We start from the raw sequence: 26,799 nt of genomic DNA on the forward strand, positions 1-26,799 counted from the left end.
AATGAGATAATTAAATTTCGCCCAATTTTATTGCCATTTAATTATGAGAGTGATTATCAAACGACCTTTCATTCAAGTTTAAATAGGTTAACTGTATCTGTGGGTCATTCCATGTCAGACCAAGGCACTTTTTTACCTCATGTCTTCCGATTTTGATAAAAATTGCTGTGCTTGTAGGTCTTAATGAGCAATGAATGCACACCAATTTTCAGCCCGATCGGACTTTCCATGTGCTCAGGGCAGAAACCACTAAAATCTGACATTTTTAGGGTAAAATACCACCTTTTTGGTAAAAATATGTCATAACCATGTCAATTTTTATCACATGGGCAGTTCCATAGAAATGTAAACCTCAGTGCCAAAATTTCAAAATGGCACTAATGTGACAAATGAGACAATATTAAAGATCACGGTACTTGTACAAAAATAGTCATAAAGTTGTAAATTTTGAAGAGCCCAACTGTTTCTTAGTGGATTCTGATAGAGGAAGACATGCTCTATCAAGAGATTTTTATTTCATTGATTTTTGGAATGATACATTATTTCAAAAACTGGGTCAAAGGTCACGATAACATATTAAAGATTACAGTGACCTACATTTCAGAAAATTTATTTTTTACAAAAGAACTGATTTGAGCATGCAATTCTCATCATTTTGATACCAAATTTGCATATATGTGATGAGAATTGACATGGTTATGACATATTTTTACCAAAAAGGTGGTATTTTACCCTAAAAATGTCAGATTTTAGTGGTTTCTGCCCTGACCACATGGTAAGTCCGATCGGGCTAAAAATTGCTGTGCATTCATTGCTCATAAGGACCTACAATCACAGCAACTTTTATCAAAATCGGAAGACATGAGGTAAAAAAGTGCGTTGGTCTGACATGGAATGACCCCTGTGCAGAGGAGGGGTTAACAGAATGTCTACAATAAGGCACAAACAACGTGTCAACATCATGAAGAAACTAAGTGTCATGTTCAGGTATATTATGGTGGTCTTAAAGGCACTGGTTGGTAATTACTCAAAATAATTACATGTATTACCATACAAAACTGACTTGATAATGAGCAAAGAAGAGCTGTTGATAGTATAAAACATTGTGAGAAATTGATCCCTCTGAAGTAACGAGTTTTTGAGAAAAGGGTAATATCTCACTCAATAACAAAAGACTTCAGCCGAAGCCCTTTATTATGCATCTGAAAGCACCCAAGTACAACAAGGGTGCTTTTTCTTTCATCATATTTTTCTTGCAACTTCGATGACCAATGAGCCCAAATTTTCACAGGCTTGTTATTTTTTGCATATTATGTTGGGATACACCAAGTGAAAATAGTTCCTTATTTGGGCATGGGTGCACGAGAGTTCGAGTTCGAGTGCGCCACGAAAAGTGGGCTTTTCTTTTTATAAGTAAAAAAAAATAGCATCTCAGCTACCTACTTCTGGAAAGTAAGGTTTTAAAAGGGGGATAAAGTCAAAAATTCATTAAAAACATCAATAGGCAAAAAGGGGTGACCATTAACAGGTGCGGAAACTTTTTTAATTTTTTAATTTTTTATTTATTTATAAAACCTAGCTGTTATTTATATTTGTAATACAAAAAGGTTGACTTTGGGGTAACTACTGGATTAACATTATATCATCAGATGCAACTTCCTGCGAATTTCATTCGAGGCATTTATAAGCTGGGCCAATAAACGGGGCGAAACTACAAATTGGTTTAATTTGTTATGTGCACAGAAATAATCTGTGGGTATATGTATCAAGCGCACTGATCTCTGTATATAGGTCAGTGATCAAGCGCCCTCAAGCGCATTGATAGAATTTCTGTCACTTGAGGGCGTCTTTCAATGGTCAAAAATAACAAAAGTGGGCTGTCAGTAAAAAGGGTGATTTCTAATACAAAGTAAGTTGTTTTTGACAGTTATGGTGTATGCAATCATTCAGAGTATAGATATTATTTAAAACAAACAGCCATGTCAACCCTAAGAATATCATTTTCTATTGTAAAACACCATAGTCGTACTAAAGAAAGTGCATTTTGCAGCCTAATTTTTGTATCGTATCGTCGCGTTGGGCCACGGCCGGGCCTTGTTCGGGAAAGTCCCTTATTTGCCTTAACGACCAGTGCCTGTATATAGTCTGGACACTGGATATAACGGAGGTATTAAAGGTCTTAAAGCAAATTGCACTATTCTACTTCTTGGTTTGGTAGCTCTTCTACTAAAGTGTTGACAAATGGGAAAAGTTTCCGCATGGCGCCACCACTTTTTCATTCGATATGAAATAATATAGTATCTAATTTACCTCATTGAAATATCCCTTTTTGTAAAAATGAGTGAAAAAGTGGTGGCGCCATACGGAAAGTTACCCAAGCCATTATACACTTTCAGTAACGGTAATGTCCAAGTCCCACACTTCGTGTATCACAACTTATATATAAAATAACAAACTTGTGAAAATTTAGGCTCAATCGGTCATCGGAGTTGGGAGAAAATAACAGGAAAACCCATACCTTGTTTCCGCAGGTTTCATGACATGTGTTTTAAAAAAAACTGTAGCGAGAATTGATAATTGTTTCAATGTTTTCTCAAAAAGTAAAGCATTTCATGGATTAATATTTCAAGAGAAGTATTTCACCATTACCTTCTGTAAACCCTGAAAATTATTTGTAAATCTGTGAACCTTTTTGGTTTTTTTCTGTACCGAAGGTGTATAATGGCTTTAATTAATGAATAGTTTTAAATTATTTCAAAGTCTTGCAAAGTAATGCGAGTTAACATCAGAGCCAGAGGCCAATGGTTATGATCACAAAGCTTTTTTTAAATTTCAAACGTTGCCATCTCTTTATCTCATTTCTATGTTTTGCATTCGATCCATGGCGTTTACATCCTGACTGAAGGACTGTCTATAGTATGACAAGTACTGAAGTAGAAGTAGACTAGAAGTACGGTGGAAGTAGAAGACACAAAAATCTGCGCCATACATGCCTTAGGCTTAGTCAAACTCAAGCCATCAAACAAGATTTGGATTTGAGACACGGTTTGATTATATGGAGCGTAGTCAAGGGGCATAGGATCAAGGGCCGAGGAGGGGGGTTTAGAACAACCCCTTTCATTCAGCTTTGTTGATTCAAAATACAAACTCTTTGGGGCTGCACAAAGACAAACTGACTTGAGCAAGATTTGAACCAACGACCTCTGGATTAACATATTACGAGCACTCTACCAACCGAGCTATCCAGCCCTATTTATTAACGAATGTTTCTGGTTGACTCTTCACAGCTCTTCAGCAAAACTGCCAACGTATTAATGAAACACAACCTCCTGTCGGTGGAGGACGATCTCAAAATGAATCCATTTGTTATCTGACTCCTGTGACTTGGCGCAAATCCTACATCTTGTGGTGATAATGATCAACCAAAGGGAAACGAGATCAACCTGTCCACACAGGACTGAGAATTGCGATGAGGAGCATCAGTTAGCCACTCCGACTCCACCTCCTCCTCCTGGCCTACCCCTGCCACCTCCTGGACTGCCCCTGCCTCTTCCTGAACAACCCCCTACTCCTCTTCCTAGCCTACCCCTGCCTCCCGTTCCTGAACAACCCACGCCTCATCCTTGCCTACCCTCCCCACGTTCCCAACCCTCTGTTACCGGCAGAGTACCTTCAACTGATGTGAAGTCACACTATGCAGACATCCAGAGGAGGGAAGTTCATACAGGGATTCACAAGTTACTAAAATGGTACATAAAAACTTCTTTATAAACACAACTATGGCTGGTTCCTTTGTCTGGGTTAAGCATAGAGTTGTATATAAGAACTAGAGGGCGTACTGGCCTATATACACGCCCCGTATGCGCGCAGGCGGCCATTTTCTAAGTTGAACAAACAGGCATTGCTTAGGGTGTGTTTGTGCAGCCATTTTGTAAGTTGACAAAACAGGATCGCGTCGGCGTTCAATAAACACAAACTCCAACCTATTTTTCATATTCAACGCACGCAGAATGGTGCGCGTGTCTCCTTGCGGTCCCATCGCGTTTGTGCAAGAAGCATTACCAGTGCGCCCTCTAGTTCTTATATATAACTCTATGGGGTTAAGTCATCAGGGTGTGGGTTCGAATCCAGGTCATGACAATTGTGTCATTGAGCAACCAAGACGTTACACTGTAAATGCTTCTCTTCACCCAGGGGTAAATTGGGTACCTGTGAGGGTAGAGATGGTTCTTGTGACCAATTAAGCTTATTGTGTTACATTATTGGAAGCACAGGCTGTATACTCCCCGGGGAGCTGAGATGGTTTATGGAATCAAATAAATGTCCCAGTTACCAGGGGTAATAATGTGTAAGCACCTTGAGCATCACTGAGTGGCCGATTTAGCGCCATAATAAGCCATTATTATTGTTATTATTATGAAGTTGTTGCTGTGTGATCTTGACAGGCATTAAAGCCATTATACACTTTCGGTACAGAAGAGGGAAAAAAAGTTCACAGATTTACAAATAACTTACAGGGTTTACAGAAGGTGATGGTGAAAGACTTCCCTTGAAATATTATTCAATATAATGCTTTACTTTTTGAGAAAACACTAAAATACTTATCAATTCTCGATATCGAGAATAACGGATTTATTTTAAACACATGTCATGACACAGCTGAGCGTGCGGAAACAAGGGTGGGTTTTTCCCGTTATTTTCTGCCGACTCCGATGACCGATTGAGCCTAAATTTGCACCTGTTTGTTATTTGATATAGAAGTTGTGATACACGAAGTGTGAGCCTTTGGACAATACTGTTTACCGAAAGTGTCCAATGGCTTTAAGTATCACACAATACAAGGATTAGAGACCTTTCAAAAGTCGCAGAGTTTTTGCCAATCGAGGTGTGAATACTATGGAAAGCCATAAATGCAAACCAGAAACATCTAGCTACTGTTCATAACAACATTACACAAATATTCAAACATAGTGTTGATCTTGTTGGAAACAAAGCAAATAATCAAGGGAGGTACATTATTTTTAAGAATTGGCTTTCAAGTTTGTAAATCCTTTTGGTTTGTTGTTGGGGTTAAATTTGTATTATTGGCCATTAATTAATTGTTAACAACTGTTCAGTACTCACAGGTATAAACAATGTGTTCTTATGTTTAGGGGAGTGTGCAAACTAGATGATAATGAGTCTATTTGGTTGGCCAGCAATCGTCACACGGTGCCCATCTTACAACAAGGCCCAGAGTAAGGACAGCATTACATTCTAAAACGCAAAAGAAATTAATTGTGTAATCAGAATCAAACCTCCTTCTTTGTTTAAATTTTGGTGGTGCCTAAATTTACACGCACTGTAGTTTTGAAAACTTACTAGGTAAGAAGTGCTTATAGCTGTTGATTATCTATATAACATTTTTGAGAAATGATCCCCTTCATAGGAATGTGATTTTAGAGAGAGGGCATTCAACAACGTTTTAATCTGAGAAACATTTCTGCATGAAATGTTTCTCAGATTGTATATTCCAATTACTGATTATTCTTCCTTCATAGACATAACCGATCCAGATTGTTGGCAATAACTAAACATTTCTACCACCTTTTGAAATAAATTTTGAAATAAAAAACGAGGAAACAAATATTTTAGGTATTTCATTTCTGATCTGGACAGTGAAAGTGGGTTAACAAAAACTGTGGTCTATGAATTCTATTTTCTTGAGATTTAAGGCCTGGAGGACTGAAGGAAGTTTTCCAAAAGTCAAGCAGGCCTGATACTTCACGGAGGCAACAAAGGCGATTGCCTTCGTGCCCCCTGGTCATTGCCTTCGTGCCCTTGAAATGCTCCAGTACAAATTGACAATTTCCTCATAGGGTGCCCTTTGCCTTATTTGGGGCGAACTTGCATTACAAGTTTTAATTTTCTTTTTTTGAAGGAAACTGCCCTGGTGCCCTTGCCCTTTCTGTAACAAAGTATACAGGCCTGCATGAGTAGTTGATGTTTTTGTTTTGATCGCAGATGTGGTATAGCAGCATTGTGTATTGCACTCAACATGCTGGAACCTAGTTCATGTACAAAAGTCAATAAAAGTCACATCTCAACCACAGCAAAGGAGAAAGGGTTTACGTTACAGGGAGAAATGTTTTCAGGTAAAGCCATGATTTCGGTTTTCCTTAAAGGCAGTGGACACTATTGGTAATTGTCAAAGACTAGCCTTCACAGTTGGTGTACCTCAACATAAGCATAAAATAACAAACCTGTGAAAATTTGAGCTCAATCGGTCAAGAACTTGCGAGATAATAATGAAAGAAAAAAACACCCTCGTCACACGAAGTTGTGTGCGTTTAGATGGTTGATTTCGAGACCTCAAGTTCTAAATCTGAGGTCTCGAAATCAAATTCGTGGAAAATTACGTCTTTCTCTAAAACTATGGCACTTCAGAGGGAGCTGTTTCTCACAATGTTTTATACCACCAACCTCTACCCATTACTCGTCACCAAGTAAGGTTTTATGCCAATAATTATTTTGAGTAATTACCAATAGTGTCCACTGCCTTTAATTTATTTACTTATTCACATCATATTGACTGTGTTTCCACCATTGGTGATGTTTACTTTGTAAACACAACATTACAAAAAATATCTTAATTTTGGCGTGTCGTGGCCGAGCAGATAAGGAGCACTGGACTCGAGCTCTGGTGTTTCTGATTAGCAGAGTGTGGGTTTGAGTCGCTGTCATGACACTTGCATCCTTAAGCAAGACAATAAACCATTACTGCTGCATCTTTCGGGCATGACATAAAGCCATCCCATGTGTTGTGTAATACACGTAACAAAACAAAGTGCATTTATCAAAAAGGGAAGGGGTTCGCCCCGGTGTTCCCGGTTTGATCGGCTGCATATTGCACCACAGCACCTTGTAAACCATTACATGGTGCTATGTTAAGGAGTAGGTGTTCCTGGTTTGATCGGCAGCATATTGCACCACAGCACCTTGTAAACCATTGCATGGCGCTATGTTAAGGAGTAGGTGTTCCTGGTTTGATCGGCTGCATATTGCACCACAGCACCTTGTAAACCATTGCATGGCGCTATGTTAAGGAGTAGGTGTTCCTGGTTTGATTGGCAGCATATTGCGCCACAGCACCTTGTAAACCATTACATGGTGCTATGTTAAGGAGTAGGTGTTCCTGGTTTGATTGGCAGCATATTGCACCACAGCACCTTATAAACCATTACATGGTGCTATGTTAAGGAGTAGGTGTTCCTGGTTTGATTTGCTGCATATTGCGTAACAGCTCCTTGTAAACATTTACATGGTGCTATGTTAAAGAATCGGTCCCATACAAAAACGTAGCTCCACAATACCTTGCAGGTAAATACTCAATGTTGAAGCGTCTTTAGCGTCACTGAGTGATGGATATGACCGCTATATAAAGAAGCCACTATTATTACTATTGTTTCAATCATTAACTATTCCATCAATTGTCTACAGCTACCAATATGCTGGAGTTGGCCCGTCATGTCGCCAAAGTCAGTGGAAAGGTCGTCAGTGGGACTATGGTGGAAAATCACCATGGCATCATCGGACACTTAGCCAATGGCTGGCCAGTCCTAGTACCGTATCCTTTTGTAGTTTCCATATATTTACTGTTTTAAGTGCTATGGTTAAAACTACTCACTGTGCAAATACCTCCATGTTCTTATGGGACTAATGCTGGCAAGGAGCTTATACCAAAATGGCAATAATGGCAAATGGCCAATGAAGTTGCAAGATTTGACACAAGTCATGTCCAAAAGTGTAAGTTTGTTGTGTTTTCCATGTTTATATGTTCTCTTTTTGATGTTTTTCCCCGAATGTCACTGAATTCAGAAAAATCTTGGCACACATAAACGTCATAGATTTTTTAGATTGATTAAGACACTAAAAATATCCACACTTAAACACTAAGTAACCTTTCTATGTAGATATGAACACATATTGATGCTGTTTTCTTTAACTAGCAAAGTTACGACAAAGACGGTAATTGTGAACCATGTTGCAAGAGGGGACACAAGGCTCACTGGGCTGTTTTAACAGGTGAGATAAACACAGCAAACAGTAAACACACTAGCGTAGTAGGGTGCTACTTATTTCATATTCACTACATTACAGAAAACTTTCTCCAAAACCAACCGAAAACAAGACTACAAGATTTGAAGACAAACGTTCGAACCCAGAAAAAAAAAAACGCTACATGTACATCCCATCCATAGAGAGGTGACCACCATGTGGCTCAATTATTTGAGTGTGGGTTTGATTCCCAGCCAGCACACTCGTGTCATTGAGCAAGTCACTGAACCATAACTGCTTCTCTTAACCTAGGTGTATAAATGGGACTTTGAAAGGGCCGATACTTGTCTTGAAGCGTGTATATATATATATATCACTGTTAATAAGTAAACACTACTTTGACCTCGTAAGGAAGCCTCGCAACATACTTCTACAGCTAAACACATGAACATTTTTAATCCAAATCAATTGGTAATAACATTATGCATATTCTGCACTCGCAGGGTTTGTTCTTCAAGCTAACCAACACAGCATGTCCGATCTACATTCAACATCTTGGCAACATGACTCGGATAAACCAAACCTCTACCACATGGCCACCCCGAACGGCCCGACAACCAGCAGTCAAGCTATCCGCTCAGTCCTCGATAACATTTCTATCTCCAATATCTATGTGCTCGCCAGGCAGGGCAAGAGCACCCACGTCCACCCGTGGGAGTATTCCGCTCTGTCAGACAGCAATGCCAACCTGGTTGAACTCGGTAGTAACATTACGGACGAGATTGGCTCGTTTGTGATCCCAGAGGGCGGTATACAGGCAGGGTTGTGCAATCAAGTCGTTCTAATAAGACCATGATGGGATGGAGGAAGGAAACTTGCCAAAGACTGCAGATACTTTCAAATCAAAGTTTACTAAACATCAAAGAGATACGTTTTAGGGGACAGAAGAAATGGAAACTTTGTGGACGAGATCGACTCGTTTGTGATCCCAGAGGGCGGTATACAAGCAGGGTTGTGCAATCAAGTCGTTCTAATAAGACCATGATGGGATGGAGTTAGGAAACTTGCCAAAGACTGCAGATACTTTCAAAGAATCAAAGTTTACTAAAATGTAAAAGAGAAACATTTAGTGGACAGAAGAAACAGTAACATTACAGACAAGATTGGGTTGTTTGGTAAACCCAGAGGGCGGGCAATATACAGGCAGGATTGTGCATTCAGGTCGTTCTAATAGGTACTTGCTGGGATAGAAAAGGGAAACGTCTTGTATTGCCAAAGACTTGGGATACTTTCAAAGAATTAAGATTTACTGAACATTAATGAGATGCATTTTAGGGCAACAGAAAAAACAGTACTGCTTTTATTTTTCTCTATAAGTTATTACAACTCCAACAGCATAATTGGACATCATTGTTTAGTGGTACGACATCTGCTCTTGCATGACGTGGGTTTGAATCCTCATGAGTGATACGCATATCGTTTTTCTCGTTATACCCGGGGGGAGAGTAGGCCCCCTACTGGGCACACAGTGTTTAATACACATCACTCTAAAAGGTAAAACCACATAATTTTACATGTATCCTGAAGACGATCAGAGCATACTGATCGAAACGTCGAGTCGTTAACCACCGGTTCGTTTCAGAACCACCATGACTCACAGAGATTATACCGCAAACCTCTCTTAGTTACACTTCCAACCACCATGCAAAGTTTCAAATCCTTCTCACATGTATCCTGAAAATCAGCGGTAATGTAATTTAGCTTCAGTACTTTTGTATGTAGTTCTTACCGTATTGAAATAAAGACAACATTATTACAAACTGAACGGTAACTTGTGTATGTGATTGATTTATTTTACAATGAAATTTTGAGACGACATACATGTAAAAAACAACCACATTATCACACAGTATTCAAAACAGCCCGATTCAAACAATTATTTTCCATGTGTACAAACAAAAAATAACGATGTTTAAATCACAAACACAACAGTGAAAAATTATAATCGTGGTCTTTATTAAGAACAGTAGGAGCTTTGACTCTTTTTGATAAGAGGGTACAGCATTAATAACAGCCCCAGGACCCAATTTCATAGAGCTGCGATAAACACCACACCACATGCACCATCTCCGACTCTGCTTAAAGACATCTTTGATAATTTTAAGTTTTTATGCCAAGTACCAATTATTTTGAGTAGTGACCAGTAGTGTCCAGGACCTTTAAACAGTTCTATGAAATTGGGCCCAGCTTTTAAATGAAGCAGTTCTATGGAATTTGGGCACAGCTTTTAAAAGCTTCACCTGATTTTTGCAAGAAAACAACAAAATAATTTGACTTGAACATTTTCCAATGGAAGTGCACTTTAGCAACATAAAATGGCCTTGCCGTTTCAAGATGAAATTCTTGGCCCGATAATAAATTCTCTATTTGGCTTTCTATCAAGCTTATTATGTTACTATATACAGTGCATCTTATTTTAACTATTTGCTTTAAGAATATAGTTATACACTCGTTCTGAACAATTCTTTAAAATGGACAATACATTATTTGGAATACGATGATCAATTATGTCAAAATTTTCAGTGCTGCATACAAATCTGTTTTTTTAATTAAGTGATAACAAAAAAGGCATACAGAACATGTTTCAAGTGAAATGCTGCCCTACTTTTGCAAAAAATAAAATACACAAGTTTTTATTATATTCACAACAAATTAAAATACAAGTACACCAAAGCTGAGCCAGAAGTAGTCTTGGTTCAAGCCGTCAGTGATATTGGATAGTGTACTGCGCTCGGTTGTAACTCATTATAGCGCACCCTTTTAGGCATGACTTAACCAACTTGTCTGGTCATGCCGTAAAAGGGCACGCTATAACAATTTACAAACGAGCGCAGTACACTATCCACTATCACTGACTCCTTGGGCCCAGACTAAGCCAGTAATGGCATGAGGTAACTGTTGAGAAGACCAACTTCAAAATGAAAAGGTGTGTCAAATAATTACCAACTGCTTTCGAAAATGGCTGCACAATATCAGGCAAACTTTTAACAACATATCTCATTTCACATTTGTCATTTATCCAGTCAATTCAACAGGTTTTTTTTATGGTGATGTTTTAATGAAACTATCCGCTCCTAAGGATGCCGTGTCTTCACTAAAGGTAGTTTTCAAACTGGAGATTTTTTAACACTAGGTGACAGCACACATACCTGGTAATTAACCAATGTTTACGAAGTTTGCATAAACGCACATTTCCGAGAACAATGGATTTTACAAGGAAAGTCTACTGCCACCAAACATCCTTTATAGTCTCTCATCTCTCCAACAGCTTACCCATTTTATCCCAATGAGTCTTTAAAAAAGCAGATTACCCATTCAAAGTGTAGATTAGGCCTGTGCAGACTTTCTCTGTACCAAACATTATATGCTTATACAATTAGCTAAACTTGGCACTAAGCCTGTAAGCACAGACTTACAGACTTAGTTCTCCAAATAAGACCACAGCCCAATATCATGGCTCTGGTTACTGCGGAATTCTGCAGTTACAGCGCCCTTAAAATCAAAGTTTAATAGGCAGTAAGCTACTAATTTCATGGCTCTGGTTATCGTTAGAAAATAATTGGCGCTTTCATCAAGGGTATTTCACGGGTTAGCAGGGAATTTTGGTTTGTGCATGTGCATTACTTCCATTTTACACAGCTAGCGCAGGAATGCTTGTGATCGTAAGCGCTCAAGTCGGCCGTAAGCAGAGCCATGAAATTGGGCGTTGGTCTTTTCAGAGAACTATCACAACTCTCAACAAAAGTATCATTATGGCATTTTAAAAGGTAATGCCATTATTGGAAGATACCAACAGCGGTTCCGACCTGAAATAGAAGTATCAACAAAAAGTGAAGTAAAAACTCATACCTACCTTTTATTTTGGAACAGTTTAATATTAAATGATTCTGCAGCTGGAAAGGGGCTGCTCCAGAAACTCGCCAGAATGTTCAAGTCCTCGCCGGAATTTTGGAAATTCAAACAACATTTTGAGAAAATGTACATGTTCAGTCATTTCCACATTGATTTGTGTGTTTGAAAGTGTGGCAACGGTGCATGGCACAGATTTGACGTGTATAGTATGATGTGGTATCGTTTTTATATTTGTATTTTTTTTTTTGAAGAGAAAAGAATCAATAAGCAAAGAGAAAAAAAGAAGTAGACCTAAATGGGCTACCCTGCGTGTACACCATAGAGTTATATATAAAAACTAGAGGACGCACTGGTGATGCTTCTTGTACAAACGCGACGAGACCGCAAGGAGACACGCGCGCCATTATGTACGCGTGTTGAATACGAAGTACACGCTGGAGTTTGTGTTTATTGAACGCCGACGCGATGCTATTTTGTCAACTTACAAAATGGCCGCACAAACACACTAAGCAATGCCTGTTTATTCAACTTAGAAAATGGTTTATACGTGTACTATCACCAGCTCTCAATTGCTTGTTACCAAGTAATTTTTTATGCTATTGAGTAATTGCCATTAGTATCCACTGCCTTTAATAGAATTCTGCAATTAAGCCAAAGCTTCAAGAAGTCCTTCGAGAGTTGGATTTTAATTTTTTTTTTACTGTACAATGATGCTTCCCTTTAGAGACAGAAATAGTTGTGATAAATGCTGTACCCATCGCTCCCCCCTCCCCCCTCAACCCTCTCTCAATTGACCGATTTCACCTGACGTCATCATCAGAAAAATCTTGAATGTGCCATACTGGTGGGCAATTTCACTGTGCGTTTTCATATATAACTCTATGCCACGCGAAACCTAACTGCCCACCAACATGGTGTGCAAGGGGTCAATACCCACCACACCTCATTCCGCAAAAGGAATCACCTGCAACCCATAAAAAGGTAAATATCCAACAACAATTTAGCGAGTGCATCATACATTGTCAGGCCTGTATGCTGTTTGTCTTTAAGGGCACCAACGCAATTTCTTCTCAGTAATTGTCACCCTATGATGAAATTGTAAGTTTCTACTGGAGCATTCCAAGGGCACCAAGGCAATGATCTGGGGGCTTGGCATGGAGGCAATCCCCTTTGAAACCTCCGTAAAGTACCACTCCTGCATTGTATGTCATCGACAGACATGTAAACACACACTGTTGTTGCAACTTGTTGTACTTGTTGTAGGTATTATTTTGTTTACTCTGTTTATTTGTCGTTTGTAAAGCTGTTGTTTTGTTTCATTTTGTACTTTGTTCCTTGCTTTTTGGAGCGTGCCTCCACATTCAAATTATTGTTGATCGTACTCTTTGGTGATGATATGTGAACAAAACCGTTGCTTAGAAAAAAATATCTTCACAAGGTATCAAAGTTACCTCCTTGTTTTTTGATTTCCAAAGTGTTTGGAGGACGAGGAATCTGTAAGCACACCAACGACATCCAAACAGTTGTAAGAAAACAAACCTGTGGTGATTTGAAAAAATGCTTTTGTAATTTATTTGTTCGCGTCTGTCGAGGATGTTAGCTAATTTGGTAAATGTAGAAGATATATCAGTAGAAATTTGGGTGGGTTTTTTTTTGCGATGAAATGGTGCGCAACACGTGTCAGTTGGCTCGTTTTGTTTGTTTCAAAGACAATGACTTTAAAATATTTATATTTTTAAATGATGTTTGACGGCAGGCTTTCCATAGAATTGGAAAGGACCATTTACCTTTAAGAGCAATACACAAATAAAACAAATAAAATATCCGTGTTTGGTTGTTATTTCCGAAGAAAATGGAGTCTTAGATGGCACAGAATGAGAGTGTTGTCATATTAGCCTTTGAAAAGAGTCTACTAGGGTTGAAACGTCAAGCCACTTACTAATTTTTGGGGGAATAAAAGGTTAAGTAGATGAAATTGCAGCAGACTTTCTATTTCTTTCCATAGAACTAATGAGAAATGTATCAAATTCTGGACAGGACTCTTTGTCTATTGGAGTCCAAAAGAAGAAGAGTAGCATCCATAATGCTATGTTTGGTTATTTCAAAGAAACTGATGTTTAGGATAGCAACCAATTGGAGAGTTAAAAATGTGAAGTAGAGTAAAATGGCAGCAGTCTTTCTATTTCTTTCCATAAAAATGATGTGAACTTTATCCAAGTAGCGTCTATGTTCGGTTGTTATTTCAAAGAAAATAATGTTATAGGTGCCACAGATCAGAGTGTCTTAACAAAAAGTGGAAGAAGATAAAGAATATTTCTTATCAAACGACAAGAACTTGAACACCTTGAGTCCACACGGAAGCAGCCCAACATCTTACGCAGCATTGTACACAATCCCCTAGACATCACCCTCCCAAGACAGTTCATTCCTCTGATCAAACTCCTCCTTATACAAGGCACTTCTAAAGTCCTCTTTCTCTTTCTCGTCTATGTTCTCTTTCCCCTCGTCTGCATCTCCGCTTTCTTCTGGTCCTGCGGATTCCGTCATCGTCCGATCAACCTCCCCTTCCTCTGAGGAAGAGGTTGTCTGTTTCCCTTCCCCATCCTTACCTGCCGACCCTTCCTTCACTACCCACTCTTGCTCAGCCTCCATTGAAATGTCAGCTTTCTTATTATCCTTGGAAGTTTCTTTACTATAGTCGTCGTCGGTGTCTTGCTGCTCTGACGTCGGCAGCTCACCATCATCGCTGACCGGCCGCTTCTTGGAATGTTTTCCGTTTCTTTGCTCGCCTTCCTCATGCTTACCCATACTGCTATGTCGTCTCTTCTTTTCTTTGGTCTTACCCTTAACCTCTGAAGACTCCTTGCCATCATGCTCCATTTCCTTCCCATCATGCTCCTCCGCGTCATCCTGCAGTTGTTGAATCTCCTCTTCGATCTCCGCCCGACGTTTCTTCATCATCTCTGTGGGTGAAATAATGATTGCATCATACCTTTAATAATTTTTCAAAACATTGTATGCAGCAAAACGGCATATCAAATCCTCGTTGGATTTGTACTATTAATAAGGGAATCAATGTATGGTGAAGAGGTTTTCAACAAGTGGTTTAAACCCAACGAGGCCTGGTTCTTGATAACAAGAACCAGGCCTCGGCGGGTTTAAACCACTAGTTGAAAACCGATTCAACACACTTTGATTCCCATTCATAAATACCTCTTTGGTCAAAAAAATCAACACTTATGGTCAAAAGTAAAATATATGCAAAACTTTTAATTTTTCAATGATTTTTTTCAACATAACACCCCTCCAGCTATGAAATGGTAAGGCCCAGTCAAGGCCCTCGGGTAAACAACTCCTTATTAGGCAATGCTGTGCGCGTCGCGTGTATCGCGTGATGTGGCACAACTGTTTCAGCCATTGCTCTCGACCAATAGGAATGAAGAAACTGTCTTCAAAGCACAGGTGCAAGCTCGCGTGTCACGCCCATGTTTCAACACTTTTTACTGGTCATAAACAAAGGTTTATACACACCCACATGACGCGCTCTCCACCAATAGGAATAGCGAAACTGTCTGAGGTATTCATGAATGATGATTAAGACTTAATGATCAACCAGTTTCAATGAATACTTTATCGGAGTTTACCCAAGCCTTGTCCAAAGGCTCGTTAAGCATGCATGCCTGATTCGATTCACCACACTACATTCACAACGCACACAGTACAAACCCTGTGGTCAAGAACTGCATATAAAGTACCGTGAGGTTGAGGCAGGGTTTTAAAACCTCAAGCACTGTAAATGCCAGCTAAAGTTTGATATTTATCATTTGTACTGGCATTCCAGAGTAACAATAACAATAATATTGAAGTCTCATATAGCGCACGTATCTACCAAACAAGGTACTCAAGGCGCTGAGTATATACAAACTTTCAGAAAGATAGGTTATTGCAGTAATGAATTCCGAGACCCAATTATGTAGCACCTTATGAGTGTTTACAAGGTGCTACGGCACATACAGCAGCCACAGCCAGGAACACCGCGGCGAACCCCTTCTCTTTTCGCTAAGTGCACTGGGTTCTTTTACATGCGTTACACAACACATGGGACCAACGGCTTTACATCACATCCGAAGAACGAAGCAATGGTTAAGTGTCTTGCTTAAGGACACAAGTGTCATGGCTTGGGATTCGAACCCACACTCTGCTGATCAGAAACACCAGAGTTTGAATTCAGTGCTATCAACTGCTCGGCCACGACACTTCCAGTACAAATCAGGGATCTGTGGCCCATCAGCACACTCAATTTTGCATCACAAACATTTGCATATAATTGTGCAACCAACTTGGACAAGGCTAGGTTGACCTTTACCACTTTGGTAAGGGCTAGCCAAATCAATAAGCTAGCTTTTTCACAACTATGCGTCAAATACAAGTTTAAACGATCAATATATCAAGGTTTTCTTTTTCAGCATTGTAAACTTTTTGATGGACATGAATGGGCAGCCAAAATGAATCAATCTGTGCTATCAGTTACAGAATTCAAAATATTCAAGCGTAGTCTGCCCCTTCTTAGATGTAGCCGTGGAACTTACCGTTCATCAATTCTTTAGTATCTTTCAACCTCTTCTCAGTTACCAATGATGGCTTTGCCGGCCTGTAGAATATTGCTGGTTTAGACTTAGTGCGAATGTACTGACTCAACCTCTTACTATGAGCGTCCCACACATCTTGCTGTCAATACATAAAATAAAATAAAATTTAAAAAATTTGTATGGCAGAAATAGAATGATATTGGTAATAATAAAGGTGGTCTATTGTAAAGTTGAGAAACAAAACTTTCCTTAAAATGTTGTCTTGGCAGAAATGGATTGGTAATAACTCATGGTTGGGAATTATTGACATTATTAATTTATCAAATGATATTGGAGTTTGATGGGTAGCCAGGATGCCTCTGTTTGAAGCGCAGCTTCTGTATCCTGGTGCTTTGACAGGTTCCCCGCATAATATTATTATCATTTAATAATAAATATTCCTGAGAAAATAGAGTCAACTGTTGCAAACTGCTTAGCAACAAAAACTATAGTATAAATGCAAAGAAATAGTTAATGGCCCGACATTACTTGTAAAGTTAACGCCAGAGCCACTTTTACTAGTAAGCCTACTCTGTGTCTGCTACGAAACCTTATTCTGGTAAGCACTTTTGGGGTTGTGCTTAGTTACTATTTGTGTTTAAGCAGCTAAATGAAATTGGGCCCATCTGCTATCGGTTGGTTAAATGCAATGATGCTCTCTAAGCCAGCTTCAGTGCAAGTTTGCTAATGTTGCTTAGCTAAAACAGCTATTACTATTGCTAGGATAAATCTCTTTGATTCAAGATGACCTACTGCTAAGCTAGTTATGATAAAACTGCTACGACGAATTACACCTAATTACTTTTTAACCCAGATTATTGTGCTTACCTAAAGGCTCAAGAAGAGTTGACGACGAGTGTGCGCATTTGCAATAGATTTGTATTCTTCTGCAGCTCATCGGATTGCAAGTTCTGCTGGCAAGTTTAGCGCTCGTCTGTTTTGCACGCAGAAAGCAGCGCCTAATCAAGTCTAGGGCAGCTCAAAACATTTCACAGGCATTATAAAAACTGTCCCTGGCCTCTAAACCATTCACCTTAACAACCTCTTGCCTATTTTCACTAATCTGTCAACTATTTTAAAACAAGTTGTACTACATTCACTGATCCGATCAGTGCAAGTTGTGTACTTTCTGCACTTTCCACTACACCAGTTGGTTCACAAATTAAGCTGCTAAGCAATTTCCACTAATCCGGTTAGTGGAAGACTCGTTTCACTATATCCACTAATGTGTCTGTGTACCTTCAACAACTCCAATGTGTTGACCCTACCTGCCATGATTTTCCACTAAACTGGCCCCTGCAATATTTACACTTTCCACTACTACCATCTGTTGATGAGCTGACCTGCTAAAGCTTTTTCCACTACTACGATCCGAGACCCTAACCTCTCAAGCTTTTTTCCACTGAACCAACCAGTACAAGATCAAGTACTCTCTGCACCTTCCAATACTACGATCTGATACCCTATAACCTCTCAAGCTTTTTCAACGAAACTGACAGTACAAGATGTCTAAAACTGCACCTTCCACTACATCTTAACTGTTATCCACTCACACTAAACCCAATCAGAGCAAGTCTTTCACTAATTTTAACTGCTCACCCTCAATATCAATAAAATAAACACAAATCCATCAAATTGCTCACGGCACTAAAAACAAACAATAACATACACATGTACAATAACCAAAGTTGAAACGCAGCCTTAACTAAGACGAATTCCAGAACATGTGGTAGAGAAATACAATACATATATGCAATATCTAAGAAAACACCTAATCCACTAATCCACAACTTCAATCTGTGGACCCTGTTAAGCTTAATCTTCTTAGCTTATGTCTGCTTCTTACCTCTTTGGCCATATCCACTAGTTTCTCCAGTTTCTGCAGTTCTTGCTGCTGATTGCTTCGTTTGATAAACAGTTGTGTTCTTTCATGCGCAACTGCTTGCTTCTCTTCCTGAGCCTGGACGTCTAATTTGTGTTCTATTTCAACACGTCTGCTTTCCTGATATTGTAAAGTAAAAATGTGGTATTAATATTGAAAAACTAATTTCATTTGTTAAATATCTGCAACTAGAGTAGGTCTAGACCTAAAAGCTGGGCTCAATTTCACAGAGCTGCATAAGCAGGAACTAAAGCTTAACAATATTCTGCTTAGCATAAATGAGCAGGATACCAGTCACAAAGCATATATGTGGTAATTTGGTAATTTGGCTGGTTTCCTTATTCTGATAATTCTTAAGCAGCTCTATAAAATTGAACCCTCACGGTTGAAGTATTAGCTGGGGTAAACTAGGCCTAAAAGCTAGAGGTTGGCGCAATAACTAGGCCTAAAAGTTAGAGGTTGGCGCCATAACTCTGCACATCAACAACTTATCGAACTGAATGAAACATCGGTGAGGTTTCCGGTAGCACCATGAAGACGATCAGATCGAAACGTTGAGTTTTCACCACCGGATCTTTTCAGAACCACCGCTTCTCAAAGAGATTTTCACATGGTAGTACTGCTAACCTCACCTAATTATACCCCCACCGTGCAAAGTTTCAAATCCTACCAAAAATGTAGCATGTTTCATTTGTTTCTTTTGGACTATTTTAAGCGATGATTTTAATCACTGTATCTCAATATGATGAATGGGTTTTCCTAATTACACAAATAAATGTGCAATTAATGTTTTTATAAATGTATTTTTATAGTATATTAATACAATTTTAAAACGTTAATATGTTTGTAGTTGCTGGGCACCTCTGAAAAACAGTGTTTCATTGAGAGGTTTCCCCAGGTAAAGAAATAAATAAATGCAATAAATAAATAAACAAAACAAAATCACAGTAATTGAGCATAATGTTTCCAAATTGGGTAAATACCATAAAATATAATCAAAAATATTGTTTTCAGTGCAAAAATCTATCAATATATGTCTACAATTCAATGCAGTACAACAATTCAATGAAATATAATGCAATGCATGTATTCAATCCAATGCAGTTTACAATTCAATGCAAAATGTGACAACTCAATGCAATATGTGACAATTCAATGCAATATGTGACAATTCAATGCAATATGTGACAATTCATATGTGACAATTCAATGCAATATGTGACAATTCAATGCAATACGTGACAACTCAATGCAATACGTGACAACTCAATGCAATATGTGTAAAATTCAATGCAATATGTGACAATTCAATGCAATATGTGACAATTCAATGCAATATGTGACAATTCAATGCAATATGTGTACAATTCAATGCAGTATTTGTATACAATTCAATGTAATATTTGTATACGATTAAATTCAATGTATTCAACCCAATGCAATATTTGTATATAATTCAATTCAATATTTGTATACAATTCAATGCAATTTCTGTGTACAATTCAATGCAATATTATATGAATACAATTCAATGCAATATAAATTCAATGCAGTATGTGTATATACAATTCAATGCAATATAAACTCAATGCAATAAGTCAATGCAAACACAATTCAATGCAAATTTAAGTGAAAACAAAAACACAAATAAAATTCTGGGTACAAAACATCATACAATTCCATTGGTTTTAAAACACAAGCTGCAGTTATTACCACAGCACACTGCCCGACAACTCAAAAATTAAAAGCAACTTTGCCAAATGACACTGTTTATATCTACCTTGCTTTCCGAGTCATTAGATTCCTGTTTGAACTTCTGCAAAGTACCAAGAAGGTGACCAAACATCCGCCGATTCCTGGATGAACAAAAAAGATTCACAGCTTCAAAAATTTAATCATAATAATCATTTTAAGCCTCTCGCGAAAGCAAAAAAAGGTTTTTGGTGACGCAAAAATCAGTTCACGCTGTTTTGTCAATCGTAACAAACAAAAATTCATATACTTTGCTTTCACTTACACGTTAACTATGCTTTATGATCTCCTTTATATTATTTCTGTTCTTGCATTGATTTTTTATCTTTGACGCCATTTTATTAGAGCTTAAACCAATCAAGGTGAAGGGCTACAACAAAAACAAATCAGGCCCTGTGCCCTAATCCAGGCTCTCCTAAGCAAAAGTTTCTTGTGCTAAGCAAGTTTTGGGCTCTGGTCTTACCGTTTCTGTCCTTCTTCATTTTTACTCTGCTCCTTGATGGAATCTTGACGCGTTCTCTCTATGATAGGGGTCGCTACAACAGAGGATTGAATGGTGTGCTGGTGGGAACGGAACCGGGAAAAAAGAAACAGTTAGTTACAGGTTCAGAACGAAAGTAACACACACACACACAAGTCACATACTACAATCATCAGATACTTCGAAGATTGAAAATAAAAAGAGTCACAAATGTTTCAAATGTTAGAAATACTGTTGATTGACCCCCTGCACATTGTGCAGTACACTGTTAGTTCTGCAAAGTTGTGCCAGCCGCAAACAACCTGTGCAGTTAAAAGTATAAAAAATATTGAGACGCTGGTGACAGCAGACATAATGGGGCTTTTAGCGGTCATGAGCATGCATGACATGCTCAGTATTGCTTGCGTAGGTCTGAGCACGCGCACTACTGGCGAGAACTGTGAAAAAGAACTGTCCAAAAGTCTCCCATTTGAAGACTCTTTGACCATAGATTTTTGTAAAAACAGCAGTTAGCACATAGAGTTATATTTAAGAACTAAAGGGTGCACTGGTGATGCTGCTTGCACAAACTCGACGAGACCGCAAGATGACAAGCGCCATTCTGTACGCGCGTTGAATATGAAATACACGTTTGAGGTTTTTTTATTGATACTGTTGATTGACCCCCTGCACATTGTGCAGTACACTGTTAGTTCTGCAAAGTTGTGCCAGCCGCAAACAACCTGTGCAGTTAAAAGTATACAAAATACTGACTGTTTTATGCTCACTCTATTTTCCCTGAGTGAAGCCAAGGGAAATAGGCTGCACCGGGGATCACCAAGGGAGTCATAGTTTTCAACCATAGCATGAGCAGTCAATATTTGTTTTAAAGACACTGGACACTAATGGTAATTGTCAAAGAATAATCTTCACAGTGCATAAAAAAAAAAAACCTGAGAAAATTTGAGCTCAAGCGGTCGTCAAAGTTGCGAGATAATAATGAAAGAAAAAAAAAAAACCTTGTCACACAAAGTTCTGTGCTTTCAAGATGCTTGATTTCAAGACCTCAAATTCTAAATATGAGGTCTCGAAATCAAAATCATGGATAATTACTTCTTTCTCGAAAACTACATCACTTCAGAGGGAGCCGTTTCTCACACTGTTTTATACTATCAACCTCTCCCCATTACTCGTTACCAAGTAAGGTTTTACGCTAATAATTATGTTGAGTAATTACCAATAGTGTCCACTGCCTTTAAAACACCAGTATTGTGCCTAGACACCTACCATGAAACTGCTGTTGCTATTGTCGTTGCTTGACATAGGGACAGTTAATTGGTTGCAACAGGTACGGTATTTTGTTTGCTGAGTGAGCAGCGTATCAAGTTCGCATGCCTTTCTAGTAAAAACAAGACACATAATGTGATGTGCTCTGAACCTGTAAGAAGTGCAGTAACTGCATATGGTTGATCAACTCACTGGATATAATAGAGGGGTTTGAAATCAATGTGAGTTTTTCTTGCAAAAAAAAAAAAAAAAACACAACACCAACCTTGGGCAGATCGTCATCATCATCATTTTGCTTCCGCCGCAGTCGTTTGGGCTGTGGTCCATCCACGCGGCTCCTTGGTCCGTCCACGCGGCCCCCAAGCCTTGGTCCGTCCACCCGGCCACCAAGCCTTGGTCCGCCGTCCACCCGGCCCCCTAGCCTTGGTCCGTCCACGCGGCCACCAAGCCTGAAACAAATAACATCTCAAACAATTCAGTCTACAATTTTTGATGAAAATTTCAACAATAACAGTAGACATGAGTTTGATGGTCTAATAATAAATGATAATAATAAACTTATATAGGATTTGAGGCATTGCATGGTGAGGTATCAATATATATTTGGTTTGCGGTAACACCATGTGTGTATCTACTTGCCAGGTAGAGTTGTTCTTAGAGAACTGTCTTGCTTTATTCTACTGCCGTGGAGTAGATAATCGGAGACCAATTTCAGAACTGACTCCGCGGCAGTACAGTTAATTACGATCCTATAAGCTAAAGTAGTAGTCCAGTCTAATTTCTATACCATCCGCCCTGGTAATAGTTAAAAAACAGGACAGTTCTTTTCAGAACTGAGAAGTCTCCCCACCCTCCGATTATCTACTCCACGGCAGTAGAATAAAGCAAGACAGTTCCCTAAGAACAACTCTACCTGGCAAGTAGATACACACATGGTGTTACCGCAAACCAAATATATAATCAACTTATATGTAGTGCATAATGCAGGAGACTCTACGCACAACACAAAAGCTATTAAAAATTATGCAACTTGTTACAAAAAAAGGAAAATTAAAACAAGCGATTCTTTAAAATGCCCTTGAAAATCAGAGAGTCAGCTTGACGAATATTAACTGCCAAGTCATTCCATCCAGAAGATGCAATCAATGGGAGACATTTGAGACGCTGGTGACAGCAGACATAATGGGGCTTTTAGCAGTCATGAGCATGCATGACATGCTCAGTATTGCTTGCGTAGGTCTGAGCACGCGCACTACTGGCGAGAACTGTGAAAAAGAACTGTCCAAAAGTCTCCCATTTGAAGACTCTTTGACCATAGATTTTTGTAAAAACAGCAGTTAGCACATAGAGTTATATTTAAGAACTAAAGGGTGCACTGGTGATGCTGCTTGCACAAACTCGACGAGACCGCAAGATGACAAGCGCCATTCTGTACGCGCGTTGAATATGAAATACACGTTTGAGGTTTTTTTATTGAACGCTCACGCGATGCTGTTTGTTCAACTTACAAAATGGCCGCACAAACACACGCTGTGAGACGGCCGTTTTGTCAACTTAGACAATGGCCGCCTGCGTGCATGCCGGGGCGCATATATAGGCCAGTGCGCCCTCTAGTTCTTATATATAACTCTATGAGTTAGCATTAGTAGGGATTGGCCAGCAAAACAAAGAGGATGAACAGTGAAATATTTATGCAAAAGATCAGATATATAGTCTGAACAGCTTTGAAAGTGAGGAGATCTAAGAATTCAGAAACTTGACCATTTCGCATTAGCAAGTGAACAATCTCCAGGAGTTCAAATCTTACCTGCTAAAGGCACTGCCGGTACTTTGTCTCCTTTGTAGTGGTAAGCCCAAACGCTGAAACGCATCTCCCCTACGAAGGACAACAAAATATTACCATATACACATTGGTTAAAGTATTCACTTAATGCACTATGCAGACTTACAACTGAAATGCTGCTAAATTAACATGGATATAGGCTTATTCATTTTGGTTTACCCATATACACTGATGCTTGCTGACAGACATCGATTTAAGGAAAACGCTGTGTCTGCAGGATGTAAAGCAAGTCCATCCATCTTGACTATATCAGACAAAAGGCCTGCTAAAAATGTTTTTCCCTTTTCACAAATACACTCTCAGGCTGGAATTATGGCGGCCATTCCTCTTTTTCACTGGTCTTTGAACCACTTCCAAAAATTCTCATATACTTAAACAATTTCCAACAAAATCAAAATTACCACGTTCTCTCAAAAATTAAAATACAGGCTTGCACCTTGCCAAATGAGGATGGCTACATCCTACACTGGATGAACACAGTCTTAAAAGCTATTGGTAAATTACTCAAAATAATTATTAGCATAAAACCTTAATTGGAAACAAGTAATGGGGAGCTGTTTATAGTATAAAACAGTATCAGCTCCCTCTGAAGTAACGTTGTTTTCAAGAAAGAAGTAATTTTCCACGATTTAGATTTCGAGATCTCAGATTAAGAATTGGAGGTCTCGAAATCAAGCATCCCAAAGCACACAACTTTGTGTGACAAGGGCATTTTTTTCTTCCATCATTCTCTTGCAACTTCGACGACCAATTGAGCTCAAACTTTCACAGGTTTGATATTTTATGCATATGTTGTTGATACACCAAGTGAGAAGACTGGTCTTTGACAATTACCAATAGTGTCCAGTGTCTTTAAACTCACAATCGCCCATTTCTGATGTGACTTACCTTTGCACACCACCTCCTCTGCCTCTACCCCTCTGTCCCTGGCCTCCAACTGACACTCTGCGCTGGTCTCCGTCTCTACCACGGTCTGCTGCACCAGCAGGAATTCTGAGTCAAAACACAATAGAAAAATTGGCAAGATTAATAAGGATATTTATCAAATTTTAAATCGCTGGGGTACCCAATCCTTTAGATGTGAAAAAAATCAGAGGTGGAACAGCTAACATCATTGATGCGGGACGATACAATTTCTGACCTGTTCTGCCTCTAAATTTTCTCCATAAATTACACCTAAAATAGGAGTGGCACATTTGCGTAATACTGTGCATGTAGTTATGCACTCAGGAAAGTCCAACAATTTTGTAAACACCCTGAAGCTTCTTCTTCTTCTTCTTCCGTAAAAGTAGAGTCCACCACTTTGTGTATTACGTACTACAGTTAATGTGTGCATGCAAGGGTGTGGATATATAGTATTTTATACAGTGCATGGGGGTGAACAGTGGAATAACGTGTAGAGTGCGACTAAAAGCAGCTCAGGCTGGACCTAGCGGAGCTGGACAAACTGTACACCCCGCTTAAAACTAGCAAGAGTTGTGCAGTTGATCAGGTCTTCCGGGAGACTGTTCCATATATCCCAAGCTATAATATGGATGTAGGGCCAAAAAGTGGAGGATATCTTTGTAGTTTCCAGACGCGTGTCCATATGTTTGTACACAAAGCACGAGTATTTTTTCTTTCCAGGATGAATTATCGTCCAGATAATTATCCACGTGTGTCCTGGGAAAAAAATACGCACACGGTCGAGGACAATCAGCATTAGTAGTGTGAAGCGCTAAAAGAGCGGTAGTTGAGAAAATTTACACTCAAAATTCATTTGATTTTTACTCAAAACCTGTGATACCTATTTGAACAATTCCAAGTGTAGGGCTATCTGCAATTTCTCAAGCATTAGTTAGATCGGTAAGTTTCATGATGTAGATCGTTTCAGATGGTTTTTCAAAAAAGCGAAAGATTGTGATATCAGACGCGCTGGGGCCAAGGATTTGAAGTGGATTGGACCGATTTATGGGGCTATCAGCTACTGGCCCTATTGATGGGGGCTAGTCCCGACAGACGTCTGTGTGTGTGGACTGTGTGTGTGACTAAGCCTAAGATTTATTTAGTAAGAATTCAAACTTCAGTTCAGTCTTGGCCAAATAATAATTAATATGTGGGGCTACTACGACATGAAGTTCATGAAGACTTATGGTAATACTACAGGATAACTTTCCGTATGGCGCCACCACCTTTTCACTCATTTTTACAAAAAGCGATATATCAATCAGGTAAATTAGATACTATATTATTTTATTTCGAATGAAAAAGTGGTGGCGCCATACGGAAACTTTTCCATACTACAAACTAACCTCTATTATAGATAGCCCAAACTGAAATAAATCATTACTGAGAAATAAGATTCGTATTACTGTCATGAAGAGCGCCCCCTATCGACCTGACAAGCGCCGAAGCGGGGACGCATGCGATGCTGAAAGTGAAATGCTGAAAATGTGAACTCCTCCCAGCATTTTTCCCGATATTATAAGTGTTTTATGCACACAAATTTTCATAAACCACAAATAAACAAATACCTCCTTTCCCCAGGTTCTCTGCCTGTCAGTTTTCGTATATTTTCATCGACGTTTTGAAGACTTTCTTTCGCTTTTTCAAGCCGACCCTGCAAAGCCGACACGTACGCCATGGCTTTTTTGGTGTTTTCGGTATATGAAATGAATTAGTCAGTACACACAAGAACAGCTTCGTGTAATGCATACCCAGAACGTCTAGGTTTCAGACGACTTGAATGTAAAAGTATAAAGTGCAAATTGTATCAAATCATTTACCACGTTTAGAATTGAGAATTTAAGTGTATTCATTATAATTTTGCATTTTACGACTGTGATTTTTATCAACAGTTGTATATGGAACCCTAATACTGACTTCATGAGTATTGGGCTGTAAAATTACCACTAGTCTACTTTGTCTTTAGCGTTGACTTAAATTAATAGTTATTTTATATCAGCAAATCTGTTGGCGTTCCATATGTGTATACTTCAGTGACAGCTTCCCAGACGTT

General features: G+C 39.0%; 2 protein-coding genes across 2 annotated transcripts; one reads left to right on the forward strand and one right to left on the reverse strand.

The window, feature by feature from the left end:
• Positions 1-1,850: 1,850 nt before the first annotated feature.
• LOC117292377 (UPF0692 protein C19orf54 homolog) lies at positions 1,851-9,691 on the forward strand. The gene is made up of 7 exons (XM_033774408.1): positions 1,851-1,909; positions 3,288-3,749; positions 5,154-5,237; positions 6,004-6,134; positions 7,480-7,606; positions 7,994-8,064; positions 8,541-9,691. The coding sequence occupies exons 2-7, from the start codon at positions 3,415-3,417 to the stop codon at positions 8,891-8,893; spliced, it is 1,101 nt and encodes a 366-aa protein (XP_033630299.1). The 5' UTR covers positions 1,851-1,909; positions 3,288-3,414; the 3' UTR covers positions 8,894-9,691.
• Positions 9,692-12,512: 2,821 nt separating this feature from the next.
• LOC117297460 (pinin-like) lies at positions 12,513-26,434 on the reverse strand. Its single transcript, XM_033780512.1, has 9 exons — positions 26,315-26,434; positions 24,690-24,794; positions 23,766-23,834; positions 22,224-22,407; positions 20,675-20,772; positions 20,240-20,315; positions 18,424-18,579; positions 16,539-16,677; positions 12,513-14,912 (listed from the first exon to the last, which is right to left on the reverse strand). Exons 1-9 carry the CDS (start codon positions 26,422-26,424, stop codon positions 14,347-14,349), a joined length of 1,503 nt encoding a protein of 500 aa, XP_033636403.1. The 5' UTR covers positions 26,425-26,434; the 3' UTR covers positions 12,513-14,346.
• Positions 26,435-26,799: the final 365 nt, after the last annotated feature.

The sequence above is a fragment of the Asterias rubens genome, chromosome 1, assembly GCF_902459465.1.
Source record: "Asterias rubens chromosome 1, eAstRub1.3, whole genome shotgun sequence".
Classification (NCBI taxonomy): domain Eukaryota; kingdom Metazoa; phylum Echinodermata; class Asteroidea; order Forcipulatida; family Asteriidae; genus Asterias; species Asterias rubens.